Source organism: Chrysemys picta, chromosome 12 (genome assembly GCF_011386835.1).
Source record: "Chrysemys picta bellii isolate R12L10 chromosome 12, ASM1138683v2, whole genome shotgun sequence".
Taxonomy (NCBI): Eukaryota; Metazoa; Chordata; order Testudines; family Emydidae; genus Chrysemys; species Chrysemys picta.
The window spans coordinates 7,562,280-7,580,304 of record NC_088802.1 but is presented as its reverse complement, the minus strand read 5'-3'; the positions used below and the strand labels follow the sequence as shown (position 1 = coordinate 7,580,304).

At 52.2% G+C, this 18,025-nt stretch overlaps 1 protein-coding gene across 4 annotated transcripts; it reads right to left on the bottom strand.

The window, feature by feature from the left end:
* Positions 1-1,622: 1,622 nt before the first annotated feature.
* Positions 1,623-16,378, bottom strand: LOC101949019 (zinc finger protein 835-like). 4 transcript variants are annotated; one of them, XM_024112982.3, is made up of 3 exons: positions 16,185-16,378; positions 10,427-10,525; positions 1,623-9,968 (listed from the first exon to the last, which is right to left on the bottom strand). In XM_024112982.3, exons 2-3 carry the CDS (start codon positions 10,503-10,505, stop codon positions 8,737-8,739), a joined length of 1,311 nt encoding a protein of 436 aa, XP_023968750.3. In that variant the 5' UTR covers positions 10,506-10,525; positions 16,185-16,378; the 3' UTR covers positions 1,623-8,736. The 4 variants fall into 4 exon arrangements, with proteins under 4 accessions (XP_023968750.3, XP_042701274.2, XP_042701276.2 ...); XM_042845340.2 differs by having other exon boundaries at positions 10,427-10,628; positions 16,177-16,377; XM_042845342.2 differs by having other exon boundaries at positions 10,427-10,528; positions 16,177-16,377.
* Positions 16,379-18,025: the final 1,647 nt, after the last annotated feature.

Genomic DNA, 18,025 nt, shown 5'->3' with positions numbered 1-18,025 from the left:
CACTCTGGAGAATCCAGTCCACGCCATCACCAACCAGACAGCCGTCCTGCCCATCTCCCTGCGATTTTCTACCCCGCCGGGGGAATTCTTCCACCTCAAATGGGATTTCCTCTCAGGCGACCGCCCCGTCTTAGCCTACGTGATGAGCAAGTGCAAAGGCAGCGCCCACGAGTGGTGGCAGCGCTCCTGTCAGCGCAGCGTGAAGGTGGCGAAGGAATATCAGCAGCAGGCAAATGTCTCTCTGCAGAGCGGTTCCCTGGTGATCCAGCGGGTGCAGCCCACGGACGCTGGGACGTACCGGATAACAGTGCGAGGCCTGGATGTGTTTGTCATGGCAGAGGTGAACCTGACAGTGACTGAAGGTAACAGACACAGAGAGGAGGATGGGCAGCAGGGGAACCCCACTTAGTGGAGGCTAGCCCCCAGCCCCGCCCCTTCCCCCCAAGGCCCCACCCCCTACAGCCAGAGGAGCCCCAACCGGCTTCAGGGGAGAGGGGAGCAAGGGTGGGGCCTCGGGGTGGAGCGTAGGTGGGGTTGCGGCCTGGGTTAGGGGAGGCTTAGCCTCACCTGGTCTATGATACCTGCCGCCCCTAGAGAGGAGTCTCCATGTGGTGTGAGCACATCTAGATGGGGGGGAGAGTTTGGGAATGGGGTGGGGGAAAGGCACAGATGGGAGAGAGCAGCCGAAGGAGGGAAGAATGGTTTGTTCCAGGGACTTCTCCTGACCCAGAGAGTCCACCCCGCTCCTTTCCACTTTCCATGGAATCGAGGACACGCAAACCCTGGTCAGGAACCGCGGAGCCTGGATTTCAAAGATTCCAATTCGGAATCCTAGACACAGCTCCCGGCGCTCGCTCTGTCTAGCCTGTAGGTATTGCAGGGAATACGTCAGATTCCTAGATTCCAAGGCCAGCAGGGACCATTGTGATCATCCAGTCTGACCTCCCATCTAACAGAGGCCAGAGAACATCCCTGAATTAATTACTGCTTCAAGCCCACTAGCTGTGGTGGAGCGGGAGCAGATCTTTTAGCAAAACATCCAATCGTCATTCAGAAAGGTCCAGTGATGGAGAATCCACCATGACCCTTGGTCAATTGTTCCAGTAGTTAATTACCTTCAGTATTAAAAACGTTCACCTTGTTTGCCAGAAGCTGGAAATGGGCAATGGGATGGATCACTTAATGATCACCTGTTCTGTTCATTCCCTCTGAAGCACCTGGCATTGGCCACTGTCAGCAGATAAGATACTGGACTAGATGGACTTTTGGTGTGACCCAGTATGGCCAGTTTTATGTTCTTATTTCTAGTCTGCATTTGTCTAGCTTCACTTTCCAGCCATTGGATCTTGTGGTACCTTTAAGGTCTGCTAGATTGAAGAGCCATCTGTTGTCAGATTTTAGTTCCCAACGTAGTTACTCATCATAGAAAATGATCAAATCACCCTTAACCTTCTTCTCAATAAAGAGTCTGAGCACCTTGAGTCTCTCACTACAAGACGTTTTCTAATCCTTGAATCATTTCATTTCCCGGGCGCTACATGAGCGGTGGAAGTATGCGGAGACCGGGCTGGGTTTAGCTGGTTCAACACTACAGCTGGTCAAAAAATAAAAACCACAAGGAATTTCGAGATGTCAGAGTTATTTTTATTTTGAAGTGTTTGAAACTGACCATTTTTAAAAGTCATAATTTTTTCAGTTTATTTAGTTTTATTTTTTTCTTGCAAACATCAACCTGGCGAGAGACATTTTTCACTTCCCCAAAACCCAGTTTGTTTGTTTAATGAGAGAGAAAGTGGAGAATCTGGAGCACAGGAAGGCAGCAGCGGAAGGGTGAGCGTTTGCTGTCCCACCACATCCCCTCTAGCTTGAGCCCTGATGTATCACAATACAAGCCCTGATCTGAAACCCAGCGAAAGTCTTTCCACTGATATTAAAGCATGTGAGGTGCCCACAGCAATGGGGACCATGTGAGTATGACGGAGACAGCCAGACGTCAGTGGGATTTGAATCAGGCCTACAGAGAAGTCGGTTTCTCAGCTGTCCCTCTGTCTCTCTCAGCAGCTGCACCAACATACTCGGGAAGAGTAAATGGAGGCAGATTCAGCCTGGTGCCCAACGCCGTCCGCCTTGGCTTAGCCGGCCTGGTTCTCTGTCTCTTGGGGCTGATTGTGGGAGAGGTGAGTGAGCCCCGCTGCTGTGGCTGCCTCTGAGGGCCTGGGGAAAGGATTGGGCCTCATACATGAGCCACGCCAGCTCTGTGTATTGCTCGTTAGGGGGTATGGACCAGATCCTCCAGTGGAGTAAACTGGTGTTGGGTTAAATCCGGCTTTGCAAGGCCTCGAATGCAAATAGTCAGTGAAACTCCCTTTCTGCTCAAACTCTGCAACCTGATCAGTGCATCCTGGGTCTCCGCTTTCTCCGTAACTGCTGTTTGGTGATTGCCGAGAGATCCTGAGGGGAGATGCACTTTGGAAATTAGACAGGAGGGTGCGTGTGTGAGGGAAGAGAGCGCTAGATATGAGGGGTGGGGGCTCTGCCCTGCCTGGGACGGGGAGGGACAGTGTTAATTTTTTAAAAACAATTTTTTTTCACAACGTCCTACAACAAATAAGAGTAATTTTTTGCCCCATGACTCCCTCGGCTGCCGTGGGACTAGGCTGATCTGCCCCTGCAGCACACGCAGGGGAGTCAAATGTACCTAATCGCTTTCTCCTCCCCTCCCAGGCAGTTTACAAGCCAGCCAGCTGCTCCCCGCACCACCTGGAGGGAAGCCAAGAGCCAAGAGACGAGCTGGAGACTCTGGACTGAGCCTCCACATGCCTGGATCTGCAGTGCTGAAAATCCCCCAGCCGTCTAGTCTCATACCCCGTGGCCAGCACAGGATGCTTCTGAAGAAAGCAAAACGCCCCCACCCTGCCACACCCGGGGTGCTGGTACGTGGCAGGGAGCGCGGTGTTTGATCACCCGCACGGCACTAGCACAGCCTGGCAGAACGACCACTGGGCCCCATTAGAGTTTTCTTACAGCAGCAATGTGGCCTAGTGGCTAGAGCATTAGATTGGCCCTGCCCTGAGGAGATCTAGGTTCCGTTCTGCCGCCAGCCTGCTGGTGCCCGTAGCCAAGTCCTGTCCCCGCCCAGTGCCTCAGTTTCCTCATTTGTTACAATGATGCCGACTTGCTTTGTGAAGTGCTTTCAGATGTGCTGATGAAGAGAACCAGATTATTATTATTATTTGAGCTCTTTCCCACTAGGTCAGATACGACCCCAGCTCTGGAGGGGCTCCCCCCTTTTGACAGAAGAACTCCGGACCAGGTTTACAAGGGCCCAGCACTCACCATTGGGGCCAGAGTTTTCAGTTCCCAATTAGGCACTTACATAAGTGGGCCAAAGGTCTCAGTGCCCATCATGCACCCAACGCGCTGAGCCCTTTAGACGCTCTCGCCCCGCTGGTGGGAGCCGAGCCCTTCTGACACTTCCAGCCCTCAACAGGTGACAGCTGCTTAAATGGGTCAGGTTTTACCTACTGGTGAAAGAGAACTCTTTACCTCTGCCCACTGCACAAATATTGGCAACGGTCCTAAAGATCCAGCTTAGGGTTGCCAATTTTGTATGGATGTGTTCCTGGAGATTTCATCACCTGACGTAATCTTTAATTAAAGATTGCTCTTTAATTTCCTGGAGACTCCAGGAGAACCCTGCAGGGTTGGCAACCCTAATCCACCTGCATCTGACTCCTGCAGCAGTGAGTTCCACCGGTTGTCTATCCATTGCCCAAAGTAGTTCCTTGTGTAGGTTCCAAATTAATGGCCCATTCTTTTCATTTGCTTATCAGCACTGGAGACAAGAGTCTTTCATTGCTGTAATCCAGTGGTTTTCTCAACCTTTCCAGACCACTGTACCCCTTTCAGGAGGCTGACTTGTCTTCCGTACCTCCAAGATTAATCTCACTTAAAAACAACTTGCTTACAAAATCAGACATAAAAATACAAAAGTGTCACAGCCACCCTATTACTGAAAAAATGCTGACTTTCTCATTTACCATCTAATTATAAAATAAATCAACTGGAATATAAATACCATACTTACATGTCGATGTACAGTATATATAGAGCTGTATAAACAAGTCATTGTCAGTATGAAATTTTAGTTGCACTGACTTCGCTAGTGCTTTTTATGTAGCTTGTTGTAATATCTAGATGAGTGGATGTACCCCCTGGAAGAGCTCTGCGTACCCCAGGGGGACACGTACTCCTGGTTGAGAACCACTGCTGTAATCATACCAATAGAGATTCTACCATCTGCCCCACCACTAAGGGGCAGTGTCTCTCCATTCTGTACACCTTCACTGGCACCCAACATAAAAACGACAGACCTGATTCTCCATAGCCCGGCGGCTGGTGCAGTCATTGACACCGAGGTGCCTTTCAGAGCAAGTGGAACTGAGCCAATTCCTTTTTGTCCTGCAGGGACCGGGACATGGAGAACAACTGATCACTGTCCTCTTTATAGCAGCCCTTCACATCTTTGAAAATCGATCATGCCCCTTTCCTGGACCCACCTTCTCTTTCCCCAAGCCCTGGTCTATGCTAGAAAATTAGGTCAATTGCACTAGTTGGTCACACTAGTGTGTGAAAAATCCACACAGCTGAGCGGCATAGCGAAGCCAACCCAAGTCCCCGTGTGAACAGCTACCGCTTCTCAGGCCAGTGGACAGGCAGTGTCTACACTGAAGTGGCTACAACAGTGGCCCCTTTTAAGTGCAGACTGGCCCTACAGTCAAAATGCATATGCAAAGGCAAGCAGTTAATGGTGTGCTGCATTAGGAGGTCAGGCACATACCAATCTTGTAGTGAAGCTTTTAGTTGGTTTAAAAAAGGCATTTGCCCAGACAGGCTGATCTCCTAGGAATATTTTAGTTTGGTTTACACCAGTCGAAGTTAGGGAGGGAGAGAACGAACCAAGGCGCAAACCCAAACTGAAAAATAGCTTCACACTCACCGCCGAGGAGCTATTTTTAACTGCAGTTAAAGAAGGCAACTTTGGAGAAGCCACGGCCTGCTGGGAACAATGAAAAAGGCCCCATTTAACTGCTTCCGTGGCGGCGGCATCCATCTCACCAAGAAGGAAGTTTGCTAACTCCTTTCTTCAATGAAGCAGCCTCCGACTGCACAGTGGCTTGGCAGTGGATCCCAGGGGGTGTGTGCGCGCGTGCTTTCCAAACTCCCCTTCTGTCCCTGATCAGTTCCGGGAAACTGGGCGGGATCCCCCATGTCTCCAGCAAATACTCCCCCCTCCCCCCGCAAACCTCACCGCCCCATTGCTCCTACAAACACCAGCTGACAGGAATCCCCATAAATCTGTGCTCCAGCTGCCCCCCTTTTCCTTCAGCAGAGCTCCCTCCAGCACCCCATCCCTGGGGGATCCCAGTGCAGGGGTCCCCCCCACAGACTCTGCAGAGCCTGCGAGCTGGTTGCTCCGCTCCCCACCCCTCAAAGAAGGGAAGTTTCCACCCCGGAGAGGGAGCCCCCTCATGGCCCCCTTTCCCAATTCCTGCCTGGGGGAGGGGGCACTAGCAATCTGTCTCACTCTGGTTCTGCAGCTTGGCCCCCGATGGCGTTTTCCCCAGGAACTGAAATCAGAGCGGGGGTTCAAATGTACAGGGGGAGGGGGTCTGGAAAATGACAGAATGGGCAGCGCGGCATGTAACTAGTGACCACTAAAGGGGGATGTGGGACTTCGGGGGGGGGGGCGGGATACTCTGTGAAGCTGGGTCTAATAAAGCCCAGCACAGACAGCTCTTGACACCCAATTGACAGGATGAGGTGAGAGTGGGGTGATGGTGCACGTGGGCTGGTACAGTACGTGCACCCGGCTGCATTGGACAATCTCAGCTCCTTATAGGGACTTTTCAGATCAGGTCCCTTTGCTCCTCCCCCACCCCCATTCCCGCCCCGCCCAAGGGAGGAGGGAATCTCAAAGTCTTCCAGAAAGAAAGAAAGATGTCCCGGGGAGAGAGTGCAGGAATGAGGCGTCTCTGTCCAGCAGTGCTGGGAACTCTGGGTGAAGTCTGTGGATTGCATCAGCTATGCAAGGAGTAGGTGACTTCTGGGTATCCTTCTGGCTCTGTCAATCCTCTTGCTAGAGATCCTGCATTTGCTCCAATCCCTCAGACAGAGACAAACACCTACAGGATCTCTATCAAGTGTTCTTAAAACTACAGGACCCACCTGGTGAAGAGAAGAAACAGACTGACAGAGCCAAAAGGGTACCAAGAAGTCACCTACTACAGGACAGGCCCAACAAAGAAAGTAACAGAACGCCACGAGCCGTCACCTACAGCCCCCAACTAAAACCTCTCCAGCGCATCAGGAAAAGTTTTGTTCCCTTCCCCTCTCCGTTCCAAGCCACCAGGAACAGAGTCTGTCCCAGTCTCAGATAAGCCTGAAAGTCTTCCCACATTGCTCCATGCCTCCCTTTTCGTCTTTCAAAAGCACTTCTCTCCCGCCTTTAGTGTAGACTGATCTATGGGCTTCTCAGCAAAGGCTCCCCCAGGACATCTGGAAGGATCGGCCCAGTGGGGACCAAAAAACCTTTGTACCAGGAAATGACTGTACTGAGAGCACCTCATATAACTACCTGCCCTAGGCCCAGCCACAATGCTGCCCCCTTGTAGGGGGGTGAGAGAGTTTGCTGGGGTGGCCCATCGCAGCTAGAGCCTGACAGCTAACAACGGGGTGTGTTACACATTGTTGTCATGAGCCATAAAATCAGTGTCTCTGTTGAGTCAATGTTTTTTGGTGTTTAGCAGAGTTATGAATTGAAGTTCCCAGTCTCACCTTCGGAAGGTGCTTGTGCAGGTTCCCTAAGAGGACAAGTATTGAAATATCCGTGAAAAATCAGCTATTTGCCCAGCACTACTCACCTGCCAAGTCCCTCCAGGGAGATGATTTAAACTGTCTTTTACTTGCAAGCGTCTGACATTTTCAAAGCTATTAATCTGTTCGTTGATACCACAAGCATTTGCCACAATTTACAATGCATGTGCTTCCCTCGTCGTGATGAAATTCAATCTTCATACTGTGCTTTCAGGAGAGCTGCAGTTATTAAAATCAGCTTGGATAGGAGACATCCGGTTCTGCGCCTCAGTCACCGCTCTCTGTAACTGGTGGGCAGGCGGCCCTAGCAGAGCAGGCCCCACACCTCCATCTGCGGCTTGGCCTGACTGCCGTTGACTGCTCCCCAGTTACTGCCCTTGGCTCACTCATGGCCTCTCGCCTTTGCTGCGGTGCTACCCTCTGGCTCGGGCCGCTGCACCAGAGACTCCAGCCCCCCAGGAGATGCAGCCCAGCCTGGCTCCCTAGCCGGGGCTCCTAGGAAAGCCAAGACCCAGTCGCTGCCCCTCTCCACCAGACCTGGGCACAGACCCCCCCAGCCTGGAGCCATCTCCCCTCTGCTCATTGTTGGTCGCATTGCTGACACCAGGCAGTACCTGCCGCTCCGCACTGGCTGCCTGGCCACGCTGCTGCAGCCACGGCCCACCCCACAGGTGGCAGACGAGGCGTAAAGCTGACCTGAGGCTCTGGGCCCATAAGCAAGGCCCTGAGTATCCAGGCCGGCCGGAGGCCGTTCTGCAGCCGCTTTAGACACTTCCAGGCAGAGGAAATGCGGAGCCTGCTGAGGGCCACGGCATGCTAGTGATTTCCAGAGGCAGCGGCCGATGGTGTCCCCATGCCAGCTGGTCTCACAGCACAGCAGGATGGTGACCTGAGCCCGCCTAGGCCTGTCCCCCCTGGCGGCCGGAGAACCTGGGAGGGAGGAGGTCCCAGGCACTGGGACTGCAATGAACAGACCCCTCCAGCTGCGGGGCCAAGAGGCTGGGACGTGAGACAGTTACGGGCATTGCAAAGGATCGTGCCCCCCTGAGAGGAGGGAGGCAGCTGGCGCCTCTCAGAGCGACTGGCACAGAGCAGGGAGGCGGCCCTGCCCACGGTCACACACATTGTGACGACAACAAAAGCCCCCAAAGAGCCATTTCTCCAAAGTGGAGCCAGGATGAAGCCATGGCAACCCCGGGTGCCTGTGCCCAGCTGGCATTCCCCTCAGGGGCGCTTGGTGTGGTCAGGCCATGGGGCCCAGTGCCTGCCCACTGCAGACACGACACAGCGCCCTGGGAATGTCACAGGTTTAATTTCATTTTGTAACCAAACATTTTAGAAAATTCATTTGAAGCTGCTCCCCCAACCCACAGCCCCCCGCCCGCATCTCTCCCCCAGCCCCTCCCCCATTTCCCACCAGCCTGCATTGAGTGCTGGCGTCCCCCTGCTTCTGTTCCCCTGCCCCGCGCACAGCTAAGCAGCTGCAGGGTGGGTTTTGGCTTGGCTGGGCCACACGGCAGGGCCCAGGGTGTTGGGGCAGCAGCCCGGGCAGCACCAGCCAGCAAAAGGGGAGAAAAAGGGGGTCAGGCACTGCCTGGGCACAGCCCCCATTCCCTGAACCCCACCCCTGAGCAGGGCCCCACCCTGCAGGAAGCTCTGCCCCCATGTTTGCTACCTGGGGCTGGAGGAACCATGACTGCTGGCAGCAGCTTCACTCACACTCAGTAATGGGACGGGTCCAGCCACCCCCATTCCTGGGCAGTGGGCGGGGAGTGCGGACTGTGGTCAAGGCCAGGCCCATCCCAGCATGGGGGGTGTGGGAGGCACCGGATGCCGGTGACTGTCCGGGGGGAGGGGATGTCACTCAGCAGCATGCACCCGCTGGTGCAGCAGGAGGTTGGAGCTGCGGGTGTAGCCACGCCCACACTGCCCGCAGCGGAAGGGGCGTTCCCCAGCATGGGAGCGCTGGTGGCGAAGCAGGGCCGAGTGGTGGCGGAAGCGGCGCCCGCAGCGGGGGCACTCGTGAGGTTTCTCGCCCGTGTGCCGCCGGCGGTGCTCCACCAGGCTGGCCAGCTGGGCAAAGCGCAGCCCGCACTCAGCGCAGGTGTGGGGCCGGGCGTCCGTGTGGCCCCGCTGGTGCCGCAGGAGGTTGGCCCGGTCGGCGAAGGCCTGGCCGCAGTCAGGGCAGGTGTGGGGGCGCTGGCCGGTGTGGGCACTGCGCTGGTGCTGCCGCAAGTAGGAGCTCTGTGTGTAGCTGCGCCCGCACTCCTCACAGCGGTGGGGGCGCTCGCCCGTGTGCACCAGCTGGTGCCGCAGCAACGTGGCGCTCAGGGCAAAGGCTTTGCCGCAGACCGGGCAGGGGAAGGGGCGTTCACCCGTGTGCGCCAGCTGGTGCCGGAGCAGGTGGGCGCGGTGGTGGAAGCGGCGGGGGCAGTCCGGGCAGGCGTGGGGCTGTTCGACACGGTGCGTCCGCAAGTGCAGTGCCAGCGTGCAGCGCAGCCCGAAGCTCTTGCCGCAGTGAGCGCAGGCGTGGGGGTGCAGGCTGGTGGGGGTGCCCTGCTGGTGCTGCGTCAGGTGGGCGCTCTGCCGGAAGCTCTGCCCGCACTCCCCGCAGCGGTAGGGACGCTCGCCGGTGTGCACTCGCTGATGCACCAGCAGCGCCGAGCTGCCAGCAAAGGCCTTGCCGCACGCCAGGCAGGGGAAGGGGCGCTCGCCCGTGTGTGCCCGTTGGTGCGCGGCCAGCGCCGCGCCATCGCAAAAGCCTTTGCTGCAGGTGGTGCAGACGTAGGGCCTCTCGCTCGCATGCAGCAGCTGGTGTCTGGTCAGCGTGGCGCTCTGCCGGAAGCTCTTCCCACACTCGCCACATTTAAAGGGCCGCCTGACGGTGGGGTCTCTGTGCCGCGCCGGCTCTGCATCAGCGCTACCTCCCGGCATGGCCTCCTCCACCCTGGCGCCGCCTCCGGGCACCGCTTCCTTTGCCCCCGCAGCAGGGTCTTTGTGCCACGCTCCCCCCACCGGCTCCACATCAGTGCTGGTGCCGCCCCTTCCCGGTGCAGCATCCTCTACCCCAGCCACGCTCGCCAGCCTCTCACCTGCAGGAACAAATGGGCAATCAGGCCGGAGCTGTCCCCACAGGAGGACAGGGCCTCAACGGCAGTCAGAGCCCAAGGCACTGCCCACGTGGCCCCGCCCCTCCCTGGAGCCGGTTTCTGAGCAGGGATTGAAGGGGCCGGTCACACCTCTTGCAGCTTTTTCAGGCTGCTACCGACTCAGGCAGGCGTCAGCACCACCCAGCTCAGGTTCACAAGCCTTTCTTTGCCTCTGTGTGGGCTGGAAATATTATTTGCTTTTTCAGTGAGAGCCAAGACCTGGCTCTCGTATGGTTCTGGGGGTCCTGGCGCAGGTGGTGGGATGGGTGCCAGGTGCACACAGATCAGGGAGAGGGTGGTGACAACCTCGGAGAGGAGCTGGGCCAGGAGGGCTTGCAGGGGTGGCTGTGGGGGGTCCCAGCTACCCCCACCCCTCTCAGCTGGGCTTATTAATCCCTCACCTGTTTGGGGGCCCGGCCAGCTCTCGTCATCCTCGTCTTTGCTGAGATCTGGGACTTGCAGCTCTTCCCCTCGCTCCATCCAGTATCGGGATTGGGGCCCTGCTGGGAGAGAAGAGAGCAGGTGGGATCCAGGTAAATACCCGCCATGCTCGGCGTTCATCTGCTACTCGGGGCTGGCATGGACGAGACAGCCAGGAAACGCCTGTGGAAACACAGGAGGGTCAATTCAGACACAAACAATCAGAGTGGAGGGGAGACGACCCCAGGGCTCCCCGAGCCATAGTGCCAGCGTGGCCCCACAGCCGCTCGCTAACATGGGGTAGAAAAGCCCCTTGAACCAAACTGGCTCCGTGCAGCGCCAGGACTGAGCCTCTGAACGGGACGGGTGGGAAACAGCTGGCCTGGCTAAGGCCACCCTGTGTGGTGAACGCCAACTCCGGGCAAAGGAGCAAGTCAAGGAATTGCCAGTTACCATAGCCCACGTCCCGTGAGCCAACAGCCCCATCGGGGACTCCACTGCACGGGGCAGAGCCAGCGATCCCCTCAGTCACAAGGGGGTGGCAGAGACTCCTGCACTTTCCAGAGCAGACTGTGTACTCAGGCCCTGCAGGCCCCAAACCAGCCCCAGAGCACACGGCCTGGCGCCCAGAGCTCTACAGGGAACAGCCCTGTGGTCTTCTGAGCCGCAGAGCCCTGAGCGCGCGCCTGCTGGAAACATTTGACAGCATCACCCCTCTGGACTCCACCTAGGGAGGACGCGCCTCATGCTAATGAGGAAACCCCCCTCACTCCACAGCACGCCCAGGGACCCTGCACTGCCACCCCCGCCGCTGGGACAGGGCCCCAACTCCTTAGCCCAAGGAGTGTCTTCGTTCTGAGCTTGTGCAGGGCCCGGCAACATAAGGCCTGATCTCCAAACGGCTCCGAGTGCTACCGCTGGCCAGAGAGCAATCGCCAACTGGTGCTGCCATCGCAAAGCAGCACTTCGCCCGACTCCCCCTCATCACGGAACCATAGGACTGGAAGGGACCTCGAGAGGTCATTGAGTCCAGTCCCCTGCACTTGTGGCAGGACTAAGCATTATCCCTGACAGGCGTTTCTCTAACCTGCTCCTAGAAATCTCCAGTGATGGAGATTCCACAGCCTCCCTAGGCAATTTATTCCAGTGCTTAACCACCCTGACAAGAAGTTTTTCGTAACGTCCAACCTAAACTGCCCTTGCTGCAATTTAAGCCCATTGCTGCTTTATCCTCAGAGATTAAGGAGAACAATTTACCTCCCTCCTCCTGGTAACAACCTTTTATGTACTGGAAAACTGTTAGCATGTCCCCCCTTAGTCTTTTCTTCTCCAGACTAAACAAACCCACTCCTTTCAATCTTCCCTCATAAGTCACGTTTTTTAGCCCTTTAATCATTTTAGTTGCTCTTCTCTGGATTTTCTCCAATTTGTTCACATCGTTCCTGAAAGGTGGCGCTCAGAACTGAATACGGTATCCAGTTCAGGGCAGATCAATGTGGAGTAAAGCGGCAGAATTACTTCTTGAGTCTTGCTGACAACACTCCGGCTAATACATCCCGGAATGATGTTCCTTTTTTTTGCAACAGTGTTACACTGTTGACTCATATTTAGCTTGTGATCCACTCTGACCCCCAGACCTCTTTCCACAGTACTCCTTCCTATGCCGTCATTTCCCAGTTTGTGTGTGCGCAACTGATTGGATTGATTCCTATGTGGAGTACTTTGCATTTGTCCATATTGAATGTCATCCTATTTACTTGAGACCATTTCTCCAGTTTGTCCAGATCATTCTGAATTTTAACGCTATCCTCCAAAGGACTTGCAACCCCTCCCAGCTTGGCATTGTCCACAAACTTTATAAGTGTGCTCTCTATGCCATTATCTGAATCATTGAAGATATTGAACAGAACCCTAATCCAGAACTGATCCCTGTGAGACCCCACTCGTTATGCCCTTCCAGCAGGACTTTGAACCACTGATAACTACTCTCTGAGAACGGTTTTCCAACCAGTTCTGCACCCACCTCATAGTAGCTCAGGGTGGATAAAAATCTATTTTTTTTTAATAAAAAAAAAATCAGTTTTTATTTAAATCAGTTTTTTTTTTATAAAATGCTTTTTGAGGCAATATCCTATCTAATGATAGTTTTAATTAAGATACATTATAGCTCAAAGATCTCTCATCATGGAATAGGGATTATAAATTCTAATTCTATAGTATGAGACAATATATTCATGTAATATTTACAATTTTTTTTTTAAATGAGTCCCAATAGTTCATGGATTAGGGACACAATCTTATGGGGTTCCAGGGGCTTCTATATAGATTATTTAGGTTAATCTTGCTATCTACCCACTGGGACTCAGTGCTCAGTCTGGAAGATACCATCAGAGATGCTTAGTTTTGGAGTTCTCAAAATGTGGATTTGTGTCTCCAGAGATAACATGCTTGTTAACAGCAAAAATGTTTTAAAATAAATAAATATAGAGAGGTGAGAAATAACAGACCTCAACTCTGTTGTCCCTCTGCAAATTTGGGTACACAGAGTCAATCCCTTACCTCTCTCTAAAAAGTTTCAAAAAATTCAATGAATTGAAGATTGTTGGGGGCGGAATAGATCTGGACAAGGAGAAGAAGTCTGGAGATAAACGTGAGAAGGGAGGGACAGGCAGTAGAAACAAAAGTGAAACTGTTTGAGCAGCATATTCCAGAAGTCTTGAGGTCTTTCTGAGCTTAGCCTTCATTGATTTGAGATCTACCATTCCATTCTCTCACTAGAAGGGAAAATTTACAATGGCAGCAGGTCGTAAAAGAGACCCAGTTTGGGAATATTTTAATGAAGTTCCTCTACCTGTGGATAGGACAGACATGCGTGCAAAACGCAAACAGTGCAATAAAGAAATGCAAGGCCTGGTTGACCGAATGAAACATCATGAGACGTGTTCCTTCTCAGGAGGAAGCTGCATTGAAGATGATGAAAAGAACGTGTCTAAACATGCAGGATCTTCATGTTGGTAAACTTTTTTATTTCATACTTCTTTCTTAAGAACTGCCTGTCTTCCTTCTGGACTATTCTTGAATTCTCATGTTTGAGCAGATAATATAGTTGGTACTCTATGGTACTATCATTTTAGATGCAGTTGTGAGAAAAAATAAATAGCTGAAATAGGCAGATCTTCCTTCACCTTTAAAGTAGTACCAAGTGTCAGTGAATGCAATGAGTAATAATAATTAAATAACTGCATTGACTTATTTTGTTTAGGAGAATCCATCCTCAACATACAGGATTCTGAAGACTATCCACCTTCAAGATCACCATCGTTTTCTATAGTTTCAGAGTTATCTGCCAATGATAGTGTTTCAGTCACATCATGTATGTCACAGAGCCACAGTATATCGCCTGTAGCAAAAAGAAAAAAAAAATCTCCATCATCCAGAAACAACCATAGATAAGTTTGTGATAAGAACCAGCAGATTACAACAAGAGGTAATTCATGAAAAAATTGCCCAGTTTGTTTATGCAACAGACTCTCCTTTCCGTAAGACTGAGAACCCACACTTGATTAACATGGCTCAGTCATTAAGACCAGGATACAGTCCACCCAACAGAGCAGATGACGCAGGCAAATTGCTGGATAAAATGTATGAAAGGGAAATTGAGCAGTGGGCAAAAGGTCTAGAGGGTGAAATTGTTAACCTGAGTCTTGATGGCTGGAGCAATGTCCACAATGATCCTACTGTATGAGCTTGTGTGACAACAGAAGACGGGAATGTCTTCCTTACAGAAACAATGGATACATCAGGAAATGCGCAAGCAGCAGAATACTTACAAGAAGTAGCAGCAAAAGCTATAACAAACTGTGAAAAAAAATTCAAATGTCTAGTACGCAGCTTGATCACAGACAATGCTGCAAATGTATCCAAGATGAGAAGAAAATTATTTAGAAGAGAGTCCCAAGCTAATCACATACGGTTGCAGTGCTCATTTGGTGCACCTCCTAGCCAAAGACTTCATTGTTCCAGAAATAAAGGCTAATGTTGTTGAAATTGCAAAATACTTCTGTAATAACCACTTTGCAGCAGCTGCTCTGAAAAAAAAGTGGGAGGAACCAAGCTAACTCTCCCACAAGACATGCAATGGAACTCACTAGTGGCCTGTTTTGAGCACTATATCAAGAACCGATGACAGTCTGTGAGCAAAATCGAGAAAAAATAGATGGCACCGTCACAGCCAAAGTTTGGAAGGAACTACGTGAGACCTCAAAAAGAGAAATATGCAACGACAGACTTAAATTACAAGCATTAAAAAAACGAATGGGACAAGCACTATCTCCAGCTCATTTTCTTGCAAATATTCTCAATACTCGGTACCAGGGTCAAACCTTAACTGCTGAAGAAGAGGAGTTGGCTATGACATGGACATGCAGCAATCGTCCCTCCATAATGCCGACTACAATAAACTTCAGAGCTAAGGGTGAACCGTTCAAGAAATATAGGTTTGCTGATGTTTTCAAGAAAGTCACACCCGTGAACCAGTGGAAGTCACTTAAGTACTTGGATTCAGAGACTGTTGAAGTGATAATCTCACTTTTAACAGCAGTAGCTGCTTCTTCTTCGGTCGGTGTAGAAAGACTATTTTCTTCATTTGAACTAATTCATTCCAAATTGAGAAATCGTTTGGGACCTGACAAAGCAGCGAAAGTTTATTTTTCTTTTCCAGAATATGAACAAACAGGAAAATGAAGGTGAAGATGACTGAGTTAGCTACAGAAGCCAATATTTTAAGTTTCAGAGTAGAAGCCGTGTTAGTCTGTATCCGCAAAAAGAACAGGAGTACTTGTGGCACCTTAGAGACTAACAATATTTTAAGTTTCTCATGTTGACCTGGCTGACAGTCGATTTAATTTTTGTTGTTTTTTTTTTAAATATTTCATTTAACTATTTTAGTTGAAAACAAACAAAAACAAAACCTGATTTTAAAAACTTGAATGTTTAAAATATATGTTTGCTGTTGAAGAAAAAAATCCAGAATATATAACATTACTGTTTAGTTAAATAAAACAAATTTAAATGTCTGTCTGGTGATGTTCTCCTCCTAATAAAGCATGGCAAGAAAATCCTCCAGATATCAATGATTAACCTATTGACTGGAGATAGGTCACGTCCCAATGACTTCATAAAAATTTGCTTCAATTGCTTTGGTAAATGAAATAACCAAACAACCATTCATTTTCTGATATGGCTGTAAAACTCATCTGAAAAGTTTTCAAAATAAACCACTTAACAAAAAATAGTGTGTACCTTCTAAAAATGAAGCCTACATCGATCTCTGAGTTGCGAAGAATATGTATTAAGATTATAACAACCAACAACAATGCACTTTTATGTAGAAATCTATTATTTAAATCACTAGTCAGGAAGACTTGATTAAATCATGATTTAAATCAAATCCATCCTGCCCCCCCATAGAGCCCTGCACAGAGAGCACCCAACCCCCCACCATACACACCCCTGCACAGGCACCAATCACCCACACACACACATACATACATACATCTCTGCACAGGCACCAATCACCCACACACACACATACATACATACATCTCTGCACAGGCACCAATCACCCACACACACACATACATCTCTGGACAGGCACCAATCCCCCCAGCCCTGCACAGAGAGCAGATCACACCCCAGAGCCCGGTACAGACACAGGTCACCCCCTCCTCACCAGCGCACCATCCCAGCTGTCCCGGAGCTGGCTAGGGTGGGGCAGATCCCGCGGGCTCCAGCTGTGCACGCCCCTGAGCTAGGTGGGGGGAAGGGGCGGACGGACCGGGCTGGCTGCAGCGAGCCCAGAGCTGCCCAGGAGCGGGTTGAGGGCCGCTGGGCTGCGCGCCCCGCTTCGCTTCCGGCCGCCTGGCCCCTCCCGCGCTCAGCCCGGCCCCCCTCCCGGCGCCCCGCCCCCGCAGGACCCGGCTCTACCGAGCGCCGGCTGCAGCCCGCGCCCTCCACCCCGCTCGGCGCCAGCCTGGCCTCGGTTGTTAACCAGGGGCCTCGCCCGCCGGCAGGGGCGCTGCAGCGCGGGGACACCTAGCGGCCGCAGGAGGCACTGCCGGGGCAGGGCTCCTGCCTCTCCCCCCGGGGCTGGCTGTGCTCTGGGGGGCCCTGCCCCACTCCTCTGCCCCCCCCATCGTCCAGCCTGGCACCCACAGGAGCCAGTCCAGCACCTATGGAAAGCCACCGCTAGTTGCAGATCTCAGGGAAAGAGCCCGGGTGCAGACAGGTCACCAGCGGCCCAGGCCGGACCTGCTGCAAAGCCAACGGCCTCATTAACTGCCTATTAATGCCAATACTGCACTACAGAGCAGCGTGTGCCCGGTGGGACGTGACAAACTGCCACTCCACGTAGCATCATAGACAATTAGGGCTGGATGAGACCTCAGGAGGTTATCATCTAGCCCTATGTCTCACGGCCTCCTGCCTTTTGGATACGGCCTGAGCCCTTTGCAGAGGCACCCAAGGAAATTCAGTTATTTGGGCAAGATCACTCCCTTAGGGACCTTTGCAAAGCCCGGCTTGGAAGACTTTCGGGATTGTGAAAAATGCCTGTATATGTAGGTTGTAAATCAGCGACCCCGTGTTCAAATCACTCCACGTTTCCCAGGAAAATTCCAGTCTTGAGGCTGATCTGACCTTTTTTGTTTCCAGCCCCTACGTTTCTATGATTCTCCGGAGCTTCATATTGTTTCTGAAGTAATATGATGATAAAACAGCTGTGTGGTGAGCTAATAACATAAGATGCATATCTGGGGGCTGTTGTACTAATGGCTTAATAGCGTGTCCGTGGTCAGTATCTAGACACACCCCAGACATCTATAAACACTGTTTTCCCAGGAGCAGGAACGTTAGCCTTGTTCTCCTGACCAAACCCCAGCCCAACATCCTGTCTCACTCGTTCAACGTCCAGTGAAAGTATCTGTGGGACACAGGAGTTTCCTTTCTGCCTTTTCCAAAACTGCTGACTCACGTTGCCAGCGCAGCTGCTGTTTTGTTCCACTCCACTCAGTGGAATGCGACCGCCTCTCTGCACAGCCCAGTGAGCTCGGTCTTCGGTTTGTTTCTAAGGCGCGTGGGGATCTTTAGGGAGAGTAAGGGGGCTAATGAAATGGAAGATGATGAGTTTACTGATAGCCAGTCTGGATGTGTGCATTGGTAAGGGGAGCAGTGGATGAAAAGAGGAATCCCAGGCTTAGCACACTAACCCCAGACTGGTCTCTCTGCAATTCCAGGAGTGGAAGAAGCTGGGAAAGGGGAAAAATTCTGGGTCCGAGTCTCTGCAGCTGATTACAACCAGCTGTGCTGACTCAGCCCCAGAGGAGCCCAGGCCTCACTCCCCAGGGCCCCACAGAAAGGTGGGGGAGAAACAGCAGTAGGAGCAGCCCCTGAAAGGCAGTGGAAACCCAGAGGGATCAGGAGAAGCATCCAGTGAAGAGAAACTACAAGAGGATCTGGAGCAGCATAGACCCAGAGTAGGGTGACCAGACAGCAAATGTGAAACATCAGGAGGGGGGGTAATA

What these genes read in the sequence shown, in the direction of transcription:
- LOC101949019 (XM_042845340.2), bottom strand. Translation starts at nt 10,586, where the DNA reads ATGAACGCCGAGCATGGCGGGTATTTACCTGGATCCCACCTGCTCTCT. An exon ending in CTGGCCGGGCCCCCAAACAG is followed by an intron (nt 9,969 to 10,426) that starts GTGAGGGATTAA and finishes TTGTTCCTGCAG; the next exon opens with GTGAGAGGCTGGCGAGCGTG.